General features: G+C 40.4%; 1 protein-coding gene across 6 annotated transcripts in view; it reads right to left on the bottom strand.

Annotated features, from left to right (window-relative positions):
- Positions 1-14,835, bottom strand: part of MAGI2 (membrane associated guanylate kinase, WW and PDZ domain containing 2) — a 1,241,136-nt gene that overhangs the window by 253,670 nt on the left and 972,631 nt on the right. For all 6 annotated transcript variants that reach the window (XM_090041911.1, XM_090041915.1, XM_090041916.1 and 3 more), the window contains one exon: positions 9,278-9,335. In XM_090041911.1, the coding sequence (XP_089898037.1) occupies positions 9,278-9,335 (58 nt within the window). The remainder of the gene's footprint in view (positions 1-9,277; positions 9,336-14,835) is intronic.

The raw sequence follows: 14,835 nt of genomic DNA, 5'->3' as shown, positions 1-14,835 counted from the left end.
TATGTTCAGAAAAGATTATTTCAGACTAGAACAAATGCAGAGGCGGGCCACTTAGGATGATTAAGGGAATGAAGAGTCTATTTTGAAAGATTAGACTAAAAAAACCTTGGGTTCCTTTAGCCCAGCAAAACAAAGTCCACAGGGAATATGACTGCTCTCTTTAAATACATCAGGGAGCAATAAACAGCAAGGAGAGAGAAGAGCTATTTGAGCTAATGGACAACATTGGCACAAGAATAAATAGCTATGAATCGACCATGAAAAAAATTCAGGCAGAAAATTAAAAACTTTCCTGTCTTGAGCAGGGGGTAGGACTAGATGACTTCCTGACATCACTTCCAACCATGCTATTCCATGATTCTATGATTTTAACCATCAGATAGATTAGATTCTGGAACTGTGCTATTAGGTGTAGTGGGAGCCAAAAACCCTAATACATTTTAAGATGGAGCTTGAAACATCTATGAAGGGTATCATATGACTTTCTTTGCTGCAGTAGCACAGGACTACATTCAATGACCCAGGAGGGTCCTTTTAGTCCATTTACCAATCTACATATAGTTATGCCTTAAACCAGGGATGGGGAAAATGGTGGATCTTGTTGGTCGCTGGACTCCATTTCCCAGCAGCCCCTTCCCACATCACTGTGGGCAGTTTCCATGTCCCAGGAGCAGTGACAGTGTGAGGCCAGGGTTTCCATGGAGATGAGCCCCAGAAGCACTGGTAGGGGGTGCAGCTGGGTAGAGAGTTGCTCCAGGGCTGCTCTTAAGTGTGCATCTTGCAACAATGACAGTTTGACCTGGAGCCAGGGCAAAGCCATGATCTGCTGCCTACCCAGGGTGTGTGGGCAGCAAATCACAGCTCTGCCCCAGTTCCAGACCACACTGTCACTGCTACAGGATCCTGGCACTGGAGCAGCTCCCTGTCACACCCTATCAGTGCTGCTGGGGCTGGTCTCCATGGAAACCCAGGTGCTGGTCCTGCTCTGTTACTGCTCCACTGCTCCTGGGGTATCCCTGGAAACTGGCCCACAGTGAGGTGGGCAGGGGCTGCTGGGAAATGGAGTCCACCATGTGCCCAATCTGGCCTGTGAGCCAGGCTTTGCCTGCCCCTATCTTAAGCTGTGAGAAATTTTAGCTACTTAAGAATGAACCAGATTAAATCACTTCAGTAGGTGGAAACTAAACTAAACTAAATTGGATTGGTGCCAGAATCCTAAAAACTCACAATGTGCCTCCATCCAGTATAGGCCCCCAGTTTGACATTCAATGTCACACTCAAGCTACTGCACATGATCAAAATGGACCCAGAACACCCACTTGTAAGCTTCAGTCTTGCCCCAGCTACCTTACGATTCTCAAAGGCCCCAGTTAATCATGTCTTAAGCTGTGACCACAATTAATGGTGTGATAAAACAAGGAATAACCCACAAAGTTATTCCACAAAAAATGTGCAATAACTTCATGGCTTGTTTCTATCATGTTGGTAGTTGAATGTACGGTCTCCTGCAGCTGGAAGCTCTGACAGCTGATGGGGTTCACAGTCATGGGGGTGTCCCATGTGCTACCATGGCTGGGAGTCCCATCAGCTAAAAGGGCTTATAGCTGTTGCACTCCTGCAGCTGGGAGGTCTGTCAGCTGATGGGGCTCACAGATGTGGGAGCGCATGGGGTGCCCCTACAGCTGCAAGCCCTCTCAGCTGCAGGAGTTTGCTACCCCCTATCTTGCTATCACAATCCCAGGCTCCCCCTGCACTGGCAATAAGGTGCAATGGGATCTGACACTGGATTCCACAATCATGCCTGCTGCCATGCATGTGTGGCATGGAAGGAGGCACGACTGTTTGGATCATGCATCAGATTCTATTACACCTTTATCTGAATGTCTGGCAGAGGCCAAGGTGCACAAACACTACATAACAGTGAGAAGGAGCTTTAATAAAAGTAATGAATAAGAGCACAGAATTCAGCTCCAAAGCTGTAGAGGTAGAGCCCACATGTGGTGCTAGTAATTTGTTCAGGAGGCCAGTATTGAAACTAGATCTCCCAATTCTCATGAAATTGCCTTAACCATGATGCTAGAGTAGGCAAGAGGAGGGTACTTACGACTTTTCCTACTGAAGCTGGGCCAAGACTGCCAAGTCAATGGGATAGAAAGACAACAAAAAAGGGATCATGACTCTTTAGCCTAGTGATTTGGACATTGCCCTGGCAGAGCCTAGTACTGGAGTCTAGTCTTTGTTACTATGCTTACTTCTGTATCTTAAATGATGACCATCTACTGTCAAATGAACAGAGCTAGGGAGGCAGAGACAAGAACTCAGGATTTATCTTCCCATAACCATCAGATTACAGAGACAGGCTCTCATTTGCTCGCTCCAAGGACTATTATCTATTTTAGTTTTGAGAGTCATTGATTAATAACAAAAATAACCCTGCCATTATAGGTTACATTTTTCTGAAGGAGTGCCCTAATCAGTAGGACACAGAGGGCATATTTACACATGGAAGTGCTGCAGCACCAGGTGCTTTGAAAAGTGTCCAGCGCTGCAATGCTTGCAGTTGTATATGCAGCAAAATGCATGTCAGCACTGAGAAAATGGTGGTGGCGCACTTTTGAACTAAAACATATCAGAGGTGCTTTAGTTCAAAAGCACACTACTGCCATTTTCTGTGCACCAATGATGCATTTCACTGCTTATACAGCTGCACACAGCACAGCACAGTTCGCCTCAGCTTGCATGTGGACAGATTCAATTAATTGTGTCTACTCAGACATGGCGGAACTTCGGCATGTTGCGGGACAGAAAAGAATGTGTATAAATGCCCAGAGACAAGCTCCCTTTTTCATAGATTTCATAGATGTTAGGGCAGGAGGGCACCTTGCAATGTCATTGGGACTAGCCCCTTGCCTAAAGGGTAGGAAATCAGCTAGGGTCAGATGACCTCAGCAAGGTACGCATACAGGCACGTCTTGAACTGGCTCTTCTTCTGACACCATGATTTTTGCATTCTTTTCTACCCAGTGACCCAGCTTCAACAGGGGGAGTGAACTATTTAACCCTCATGGTTAAGATACTTTTCTGGGAAAAGATTTGCATTTAAAAACCCCTGAGAGTGGCCTAGAACCAGGTCTTCCATATACTAGGTTAATAGGCTAACCACTAGACTATCAGGCAAAACCTAGATGTTATTGTGACCATGAACTGAGAATGGTTTGTCTTCAGAAATATAGTAATTGTTCTTCCAAAAGCAACTTTGAAATGAACAGGGATATCCAACAGATAGTTGGAGAGAGATGGGAGTGCAGACACACCCTTGTATTTGAAGCACATCCCATAGCCACCTCTCTGAATTGACCTTGGAACACCTATCACTCCTCATTCTATTAACAGAGCGCTTATATATGTAAAACAGTTGTTCTTAGGCATTTCCACAGTTTCTCCATTGACTCTATTAAGTGAATCTCTCTCCAGGAGCACATACTGAGAAGTTAGTTGGGGCAGCACCTTAGATTAGGTATATGGTGATACAATTTGAATTGCCCAATGTGTCTGTGGTTCATTAAATAGCATTTCCAGTGTAAATATCATCACACCTGAGCTCCATAATCTGCACTGCCTGTCATCAAATTTCCAAGTGAAGTTTAAAGTGAGATTTAATCTCTAGAGGCATTTGGGAACTTGGCAGACTTTATGTGATATTAAGGCAGACAGATAAGTAAAGGTATCTGGGCTGGGTTAAAAGACTATGATTCTCAGTACAAGTTCCTTGACTTCGGAGCTAATTTTTGATAAGGCAGAGTCAGGATCTAGACATCTTTAGGACAAACTGCAATAGCCTTTTGTCACAGGTTATATTTTAAACTCTGCCCCGGCATGTGCTTTGACCTTGCACCTCCTTTGGCTGTATTTTCTGTTCTGTCTTTTTGAGGAAGAATCTGTCTCTTACTATATGGTTGTAAATAACCTGGCATAAAAGGAATATTGGTGGGGACCCTCTAGATGCTTCTGTGTTATAAATATTTAACATCACTATTATTTTATTATTAATTATTTAACAGTTATTCCCAGACTTTTTTTAAAAAGGATCCAAAGAGGTAATGTTTTCTGATGACTTTACAGAGACGAGAATGTAGGCAAGCACTTTTCAAAATGTCGATAAATAACGTTATTGAAAACTTGGGGTGAGATGCAAAGGCATATATGGTTGTTTGTCTAAAATGGGACTGAAGTGAAGGCCTAATCTTCCTAGGTACCTGAGGTCTCCTAGGAGCCTTTGTTTCACCAGAAAACCTACCCAGGTGCCTGAAGTTTAACTACTGTGCATGCCCAGAGGTGCTGCCATCTTGGCTGAGTTGGTCATTTTGGTGCATCTTTCTAACCCAAGGCCATTTGAGATTCATAAACCAGGGCTGTCTGTAGAGATCCAGTCTAGTAGGTGTTTGTAAAGTCCTCTTTTGGAGCTGAGCAGCTAACATTTGGATATAGGAATCCTCAGCATCCTTGTGCCAACTCTTTGTGAATCTTACCCTTGGTCCAGAAAGAACCAGGGGAAAGACAATGATGCAGAAAACAGATTATTTTAAGAAATGGTTTCTGTTTGATTTATATCTCACACTGTAAAATACCATTCAAACCACATAAGGATACTATCTGTATACAGATCGGTTTTGGAGGCACACAAACTTAACACAACAATTCTGAAAATGGCATTAATGTTAAAACTAAAAGAAACATAAAACTATCATATGGGGTTTTCACATCCTTAAAGAAAATGGTGTGTATATCAGACTATAATGTATAACATTCCACTTGGGGGCAATTAAAGACTAAGGGCCCAATCTAAAACACATCACTGCAAAACGTTTTTACTTAAGCAAGGAGTGTCCCTTATAATGTCTTCTCAGTAAGTCGCAGGATTAGGCCCCAACACTTTTCATGTTGATTGTGACTACAGCATTTGTACCTTTGGCAAAAAAGGGTAATTCTGTCTCTAAGCGAATGACTCATGGGCTATATACTTCAGTCAAACAGGAATTTCTGTGTTCCTTGTACTCATGTTCTGAATCATCCTAAATGCCACACAACCCACATGGCTTGGTCAGGAAAATTATTAGTGATGATGTCAGTATGGCCGTCAGCTGATGAGTGTTCTTGACATAGTCTGATTATAACAAATGTGGCCTCAATTGATAGTGCATTTTTCTTAAAAAGATACACAGTGTATCTAGCCACTCAAATGGTAGATGAAACAGGTATTAATGCAGCAATTTGAGATTCATGCCCTTGGCATATGTTACACTTAAGACATGATTGACCAGCCAATCATGTTTTATGTTGTTTTTTCAGCCACTTGCTAATACAATTTATGGTGTGATAAACCAAGGAATAAGACACAAAATTATTACACAAAAAATGTGTAATCATGTTGTAGCTAGTTCCTATTAACTGAACGTGTGGACAGGCTGGGGTTCCCAGCTGCAGGGTGGGCCCATGTGGCTAAGAGCCTGGATCAGCTGCAAGCTGCCAGCCCCGGGGTACAGAGTGTGCCCCTGTGGCTGGAAGCTCCATCAGCTGATGGGGCTTCCAGCCATGGGAGCCAGTACTTGCTAGCGCAGGGGGAGCCCAGGATTATGAGTTCCCACTGCACCAGCAATACCATGTGATGAAATCTGATACTGAATCCCACATTCATGCCTCTTGCCATGCATGTGTGGCATAGCAGGAAGCACAGTTGTGGGGATCCTGCATCAGACCCCGTTGGACTTAGGCAGACTTTAGGTGACTAAATCCAAAATGTTAAACTTAAAAAGGCCCCATCTTATTGGTCACTTAAGTCTAGAAGTGCCCAAACTAAATCAACAAACTTTGCACCAAACTTTAGGGCAAAGCATCCACACCAGAAGACAGGCAGCTGATCCGGGCTGACCTGGACAGGCTCAGCAAATAGGCGGATGAGAACATGATGGTGTTTAACACCAAAAAATGCAAGGTTCTCCACCTTGGGAGGAAAAACCTGCAGCATCCTTATAGGCTCAGCAGTGCTACATTCGATAGTACTACGGGAGAAAGAGACTTGGGGGTCGTCATTGACCGCAAGATGAACGTGAGCCTGCAATGCGATGCTGCGGCTAGTAAAGTGACCAAAATGCTGGCTTGCATCCATAGATGCTTCTTAAGCAAATCCTGGGATGTCATTCTCCCCTTGTACTCGGCCTTGGTGAGGCCGCAGCTGGAGTACTGTGTCCAGTTTTGGGCTCCACAATTCAAAAAGGATGTGGAGACGCTAGAGAGAGTCCAGAGGAGAGCCACGCGCATGATCAGAGGTCAGGAAAACAGGTCTTACGATGATAGGCTGAGAGCCATGGGACTCTTTAGCCTGGAAAAGTGCAGGCTCAGGGGTGATCTGATGGCCACCTATAAGTTTCTCAGGGGTGACCACCAGGATCTGGGGGAACGTTTGTTCACCAGAGTGCCCCGAGGGATGACGAGGTCGAACGGTCACAAACTCCTGCAAGACCGTTTCAGGCTGGACATAAGGAAGAATTTCTTTACTATCTGAGCCCCCAAGGTCTGGAACAGTCTGCCAGCGGAGGTGGTTCAAGCACCTACATTGAACACCTTCAGGGGTAAATTGGATGCTTATCTTGCTGGGATCCTATGACCCCAGCTGACTTCCTGCCCTTTGGGCAGGGGGCTGGACTCGATGATCTTCTGAGGTCCCTTCCAGCCCTGATGTCTATGAAATCTATGAACATCTATGTGTTTGATATGAAAGGTTGCAAATATTTTGTGCTTAACATAGTGCTACAAATTCAAAGATGGCTGACTACTGCTCAGTGTTAGACTGAACTCAGTGTTTATCCCTGCAAATGTGCTCCTTAATTTTTGTCAGACAGATTTCCTAATGAGCAAGTCAGCCATTCTTTCATTTGACAGTTTAAAGTTCTTCCTATAAGGTGAGACTGGATTTGAACAAGTAAAAGTTCATAACCCAAAAATCATGTTTTATCCACATTTATGACATAATTAAGAGCTTTTATTGTAATGTGATTTTGTCTAGTTAAAAATGAAGTAACCTATTAAACATTTGTAATAAAGGGAGGTATAACATTGTCACTTTTTATAATGAAAAGTAGAGAGCAATTTTCACTTCAAACTTCCTGAGCTTAGACAGCAAATTAAAATACAGCTTCTTATACTAACTATAAAAACCTTTATAAACCTAGTGGCTGCACTTTTAATGCCAGTTGGTGAACATCTGGTCTGCTCTTTTAGATCTGTTAGCTCTACTTTTACAGTAAGCACAGCACATCTGTGCACTTACCTTGTCTGTGGTGGGATGAGTGAATTTTGGCAACAACAACCTACAAACCTGTCATTGCAGAGCAGTGTTTGGGGCCAGGATCCTGTGATTATCAACCTGAGGGTGGGCTTAAAATGGAGATAAATGATTGCTCTTTTTATTGGCTAGGGAATGAAACTACACATGCTTTACTAGTGCCAGAATGCTTTAGGCAATGTTTAGCACAAAGGATTGTCTTAGCTAGAGCCTAATTATGCTGAAATTACACAACACCTGTTAGCATCTAAAATACACTAAAGCCACTGGTGCAGAAGATCATTACTTATTATCAGCAGCTGCATAACTGGAGTATTAAGGGGAATAGACTACATGAAGCTGCTGCATGAGCCCCAAACCTTCGTACTGTAAGAAGGCAAGAATAAGGGATGGGGGAGGTAATTTCGTAGTATTATTGATGATATGCAGGTCTTCAAAAATGCTTGAGGTAAGTAGGAATTTGGACTGATTGAATCAGATGACTTAGACTAAGGAACAAAACAGATGGAGCTGATGGCTCCTTCACCCGAGGGCAAAGGACAAACTGGGAAAAAGATGCAACTGGTGCATGAAGAGAAAGAGAGAGATGGATTCAGCAGGACAATGGTCCTGCTACCTTTGCATTCTGAGGCTGGCTGAGGGAGTACAGCAGAGGGAACCAAGAAATGTCAATCTTATATTGCTTAGGTAAGAGGAATCTGATAGAATTCACTCCTAAACTCGCAAAAAGGACTCTTGAAGGCTAGGTCAGTCTTCACTGTCTCTAGCTCCCTCCCACGCGAGTCCAGGTTGATGTCGAGCTGCCTAAAACTGGGAAATGAGCAGAGGTAGGGAACCTCCAGAGTAAGCCTTCATTGCAAATTCTTGATATGCACTTGCAAAGCAGGATGGTACCAGAAAGTGATGTGAGCAGCTGTAAAATACTGTATGTTGTGCCAGGTAATTGGGAGGGGGAGAAAAGGTGAAGCGGAGATCCAAGGTTGGGGCTTTCTGTTCAGGCCCATCTTCTGTCAAAATCTAGAATACACAGATCCACTGTTTGATATTGCTGTTGGACGGTGACCAGGGGTGAGTAAGTCAAAGCGTGGTGCTCCACTGCCATATACCTTGTGTAGTCATTGAAGAGAAACTAAAATGCTGCCCTACTGATTACGTTTCATATTACTGTAAGCTTTTATTGCATAACTGTTGAAGACTATTCAAGGTTAAAGGCAATGGAGAGGCAGGTCCTGTTCTCATTTCATCTTTCTTTAGCTAAGTAGTTAATAAACTCTACCTATTATTTTGGGTATTAACCTTCTTTGTCCTTTGCACACAGTTGCATTGGATGGAATGAGGAATACATCTCCCTCTTGTTTCAAACATGATACATGACAAATGAAACAAGCATTGTGTCATTAAAATAGAAATATTCATTTTCTTATTCTTAGTTGTTAGTTTCGTTTAGTTTTTAGGTACAAAATTAAATTGCCACAGGAGTTTAGACACATTTAAGTCTTACATATGGTGAACCTCAGATGTATAGCAAACTATAACTATTCAGAGGGGTATCTTTATAGAGGAAAAAGGCCCAAGCTTTGTTTTCTTGGATCTCTGGCTGGTTTGATGTCTAAAACTTGATAACCATAAAAATTAAACACATTTGGTCCAAGATGTGTAATTCTTTTACTTCTGTTAGGAGCTCCCACAAAGGGTTTGGAAATACTAGTATGAAATCAGAGTTTGAAGAGAAGGAATGACAGATTAACAAATCTGAGAGGCACTGAAAATATTTAGTCACTATAACTGAATTGGGGTCTGAAAATTCCTGGTAAGGTTTATTGTCAAATGGAAAAATAATTGTACCCATACCTTCCCAATTTAAGCACTGAACAGGATATTAATATCAGGTAATGAAATATTAAAAGCAAATTAAAATTGAACTTGGGAACTTACTCAACATAATAAGTGCCATAAATGGGATCATCAATTTTCTCCCAGCCATATGGAAGCTCTGAAAAACAAAGAGTTATCTTTCTCAGTAACTACAGTACAGAAAGCCAAGAGTTCTTATAATGAAAAAATAGATCTTTATGGCATGTTGAAGTATGGCATCAGATGGCAATGTTAGATATACTGATCAATACCAATGCCAGATTTTAGAGACATACCAAGGCAACTGTGAATAGTAGTGACTTGAAAATTGGCATGCAAACAGATTCCAGTCTCTAGAACAATACATTTTAGTTGAACTACTTCTTTATTGTTTGAACAGCTGTGCTAACCAGTAATTGTAGCATATCTTACATGATATCATTGCCCCACAGAAGTGATGGGCTTCTTTTTCTGAAGGTATGCACAGTGTGTAGTTGTATTTGACTAAAGGGGAGCTGTCAAGATAAGAAACCCAGTCTTTTTAATATAGCTAACCCTTTCTCAGATTATTTCTTACATTGGTGCAAATGGGGAAGAGGCTCGGAAACTTAATCTTTATTTTTTTTAAATTATACCACTTAGTTTTTGCAGTTGGATGATAGAAATGGAATGCTCAAGAGACCACAAAAGGTCATTTAGGTTACCCAGTCATTAAACACTCAGTGACAGTGATTCTCTAGCTTCCCTGTTTCATTGCTTAATCATCCTTATGCTGAGGTTAGATAATAGGAAAATTTTCCTAAATTTCTGTATCTTCAAATTAAGCCAATTAACTCTTGTGCTATCCACAATGGACATAGAATACTCGATTTTATATATTTGAAGTTTTATAATATTTCCCTTTAGTCTCTCATTTTTAAATTAAGCAAACCCAGTTTTTTCCATCCTTTCCTCACAGTTAATTTTTTTTGAAACTCTTAATTTGAGTTGCTCTCCTCTGGATTCTCTCTGCCTCTCAGCATGAATTAAAAGAACAGCATTGCAATAACAAAAGTTAGAAACAAAGGACTGGATCCAAACTGGTCAAATAGGCCCTTAAATGGTAATTAGGCAGAAAGTAGGTGCCTACATATTAAGGTAACAATTTAAGTCTTCAAAAGAGAGCTCAATCAATCCCTTCTTCAATAGCTGCAAAACTCATTAGGCAAGTATATTTATTCAATGCCCACCTCGTTGTCTGATAAGAATTCTCTCTGGGCACATCTACAAGAGATGCTTAATGTGCAGTAGACAAATTCTACTGTGCATTAGTATGTCATGGCAAAAGCCATGCTGATGCACTAATGCACAATAAAATTAACCTACTGTACATTAAGCATAATGAGAAGACTGCACCTTCACTGCTGCACATTTATGTAATACTTCATATATTACAGGTACTGAACTTAATGCACAGAAGCAAAGGCGCCTTAATGAACGTATTGATGCATCCTCTAGATTTCTAGATCCATTTCAAGTGGCTAGCACCTAATTTCTGCCTAAGATCCATTGTAATCCATGTCTATAGTTTGATAATTTAAGGACTTCTCTCAAGAGGTGGGAAATATGAGTCTGAATCCCCTTAGATTGATTAGGACCCAGATCTACCATATCTGGAGTGTTCTAATATACAGGTCTGTTTATACAAAAAGTGGGCATTGGCACCACCAATGTGCCAGCCTGAATGCTGCTGGTATGTTAGAGATCTGCATTCTGGATCCTGAGTAGAAGCACCTAAGCTCCAAGGTCCGAGTTCAGACCCACCCATGTACCCATGCACATATTCCTATTAGCTAGTTCTATGCATTTCCCTGCTCAGTACTTAGCTGCTCTTGATCACCCTTTGGAGGATCTAGCTTTTCCCATTCATTATACAACAATTCTAGCCAATGGCCCAGTCAATTTGGATCTCCTTCCTGAATGATCTGGATGTGGTCTTAATAAGTGAGACACAAGGGAGGCAGCACTGGAGCTGGGGTTGTAACTCTGCTTTCCACAATTATGCAATCAATTTACAAAATTAAACATACACTGATCAAATGCAAACATGGGGTATTTGTGTAACGTGTATGTTCAATGGTTTCTGTGATACAGAAAGTTAGAAAATTAGACATGATCATTATGACATGAAAATGATCATTATATAATGAACTGAATTTAATGTCTATATAGACTTTACTGCACACGTCTCTCTCTCTATATATGTACACACACACACACACACACACATATATACACGTTACATCTAATAACCAACTAATACACATACTTTAATTGCATGATCATGAAGAAGAATATAACCATGTGGTAATATATACACAGATGCCAGCATACCCATGTATATACAGACAAACACAAATCTATTCTTACTTTTAAAAGTTATCTGTGCTACCCACAGACATTTCTTTTTTGTTTTAAAGGAGCCAGGTAGGTATAAATGGCATTGTGAGATAAATAAACATAGACTGAAGAAACACTGCCAAGCTGACATGAATTTAATACAGACTTTGACTCAAAAATCTATGGGTATTCCGTTATTATTTCAATTGTGTGTAGAAAGTATTATTCATGTAATTAAAGGCTACACACAAGGGGGTTTAACAATTTTCACAGACAAGCTTAAATCTAGAATGTCTTAATTCTGTACTGTTTAACTTTGCAAACTCTTTAACAGTTTCTTGGAACTAGTATGCAGATTTAGATTAGACAGACCTACCATGTCTGGCTCATATGAAATACAGATAATTAACTGACTTAATACGAAGTGTACCTGAATGATTGAAAGTTGGCTTTTTTGCTGTAAGAGTAGGGCTACACATACTTTGATATGCAGTATAAAAGCTAGGAGGTAAAAACAGCTTAGCTGATAAATAGCTTGAAAGAGCTACAAATTGACAGTACAAAAGAGCTTTAAATGTATTTTCTGTGAGTACTTCTCACAGGCACCCATGTGTAATAGCATACATTCATCATCCTGCTCTGACTGAACCTGCTCAGACTGCCATCTTGTTGTGTAGGCAGTATTTCTATCAGCAAAGGCAGAGCTTTTCTGCATACTACCATGAGAAGGAGTTTCTGCTTGACTGTTTCAGTAGCTACTATAAATAATGCAACTCTCCACTGAAGATTGACAGATAAGATTTACATGAGGGAAGGGACTTTCCAGGTGAATAACTTAAAGCTCAAAAGACTGGGTCTTATTTCTTAGACGTTCTTCTACTTATCAAATATCATGACCATAGTTTTTTGGCTATGTACATACATTCAGTTTCTCTTCATTCTCTCCTCTTCCAGGAGAAACCATGAATGTACAGATGATCAGGATTTTTCTCCCAGAGCAAAAATGGCTGCTCAAAAAGAAAAATAACTTGGGAGCAGCCAAGGTTAAATCACTCACAGAAGAGTTTCTCCTGTGAAAGCAATGTCTGTACAGGCTCTCTTCTGAGAGAAGCTACAGCATAGTCCTCCAGCATCCCAAGGTGCTTTGTTCTCAACTCCCCACACGGAAAAAGTATGTCACTTAGGCTGGACTCTGCTGCCCCAGCCAAGCAGGGAGCAGAACATGCCCTTCACACACCTCACATTGTGCTGCAGGAAGGCAAAGCCTAAGAGATAACCAAACAGAGCTGTCCTATGCACTGCTGCCATCTGTCACCAGGCAGACTAAAAAATCCTGCAAAGCACATTGAGCTCAAGATGCTCGGTGTTCACAAAGGGCCCCTGGCTGCACAGCATCAGCAGTGCATGTTCTCCACTCTTCAAGGGCTCAGCATTCTAGCATCTGTTCAGGCATCTCCCAGTAAGTTTCTTTACCAGAAGAAGAAACCTGGGAAAATGTTTCCAGATTATTGGAATATGTGTACACAGTCTTTATGATTGTGCTTCTTGTAGGGGTTTCTCTTCAAGTATTTGACCAGATTTTTATAACAGTTTATAAAAAGACTAACCCTAGAAATTTCTTTATGGGTTTTACAAGGTGTCCTTTGCATTCCAAGACAGGGCTTTGGGAATCTGATTCACGATGCAGGGATTTTTCAGATAGTAGAGAAGTACTTCATAAGCTTGTGCTGATCCTGTATACCAGGAGGAATTTAACTTCAATGGACATATGAATTGTAAAATTCTTATTTACATTTTGCTATGGGGGGTTAGTACTTTGATTTTAGAAGGTCCTAAATACCCGGGACAAAACAGATACAAAGGATTTGTTTTAAAAACTTGGACAAAAACTTTATTTACAACCTGTGATGTCCTCTGAATTCAATTTAATTGGTTACCTAAAGTCTTTATACCTAATAATTATAAAATAATTCTTCTTGGAGACCAAGTTAGACAGCTAATAAATACACAGATAACTGATACTTTGAAAGTTATTTGAAACCTGCCAGCTGTGGAATTTCTCAAAATTGCTTGAAACAAATATTTTCTTGGAATTGGAAGCTTCTCATTTTCTCTTTAAACCTATACACTCTTATGATTATCTATAAGGAGTGCACATATATATTGTGTGTGATTTTACACATGAAACTCTGAAGTAATTTGATGAATTACGGTTTCTGTATCGATCGATGTTTTTCTAATGTAGTAACTCATAATGGTATTTGTGAACTGGCTCAAATATTGAGAAATCAGATGGCAAAGTCCATTTTCTAGTGAAAAAGTCTGTAAAATTAAATGAATCAGGTATATTATGGAAAACCCATTTTATTTTTTTAAAGGCAAAGATTGAATCATTAATTATCTAACATTGCAGCTTTGTCAAAGGTGTGGAAAAATGAATTTTAAAAACTACCTTTGCACACAAGGACAACAGATATAAACTCTAAATAAAAGTATGCCTAATTTCATTTTTTTTCGATTTGAGCTGTAGCATATGAGCTATGTTTAATTAAAATCCTATACCGACCAGTAAAATAGGAATCCTAGAGCTCAAGTCCTGAGCTGTCAGATGAAGTCTGCAAAATAAGGTTAGCAGAGCACAGTTTACTGTAGAACTGCTGTTAGAAGAATCTTCTGCTACATTTGCTTTAAACAGCCTTATGATTATTTTTCCTGCCATTAAATAGTGGTATCTCTTCTGTTTTTCAACATAGAACTCAGCGATTACAGTAGAGTAATACTTGCATGTTTCACAAAATGAAAAGCTAGAGAATTGTCAAACTGTGGATGAGGAAGTTATAGTTTCACTTCATTTGATCCACTGGTCCTGATTGTCAGGGATGAGGAACTAGTGGAAAACATTTATAAATGGGCATTATTATAAAGAAAAGTGAAAGAAGCTACTATTTACAACAATAATTCGAATTGGGAAGGGATTTTAATTTATGTCTTGCTTTCAGGTTTTCTTTGGCAACACTGGGATTATTCCTGTACCAGGAGGAACTGGTTCAGGAATATTTGTAAAACTTAAAGTTACATTATAGCCATATTGAGTGTTGGGTTTTGGCAGTACAGACTTCAGGTGTGAACACACAGATTCCCTTTTTAGCAATATATACTGTGTATACAGTGTAGAGTATACTTATAGTTTACAGTTTATCTACTGTCAGAGAGACGACATCTAATTGCAGCTCAGCAGCCATTCAACAACATAGCAATAT

This window comes from Crocodylus siamensis, chromosome 4 (assembly GCF_052110815.1).
Source record: "Crocodylus siamensis isolate JL-2025a chromosome 4, ASM5211081v1, whole genome shotgun sequence".
Lineage (NCBI taxonomy): Eukaryota > Metazoa > Chordata > Crocodylia > Crocodylidae > Crocodylus > Crocodylus siamensis.
Note: the sequence above shows the minus strand (reverse complement) of the source record. Positions and strands in the feature narration are given on the sequence as shown.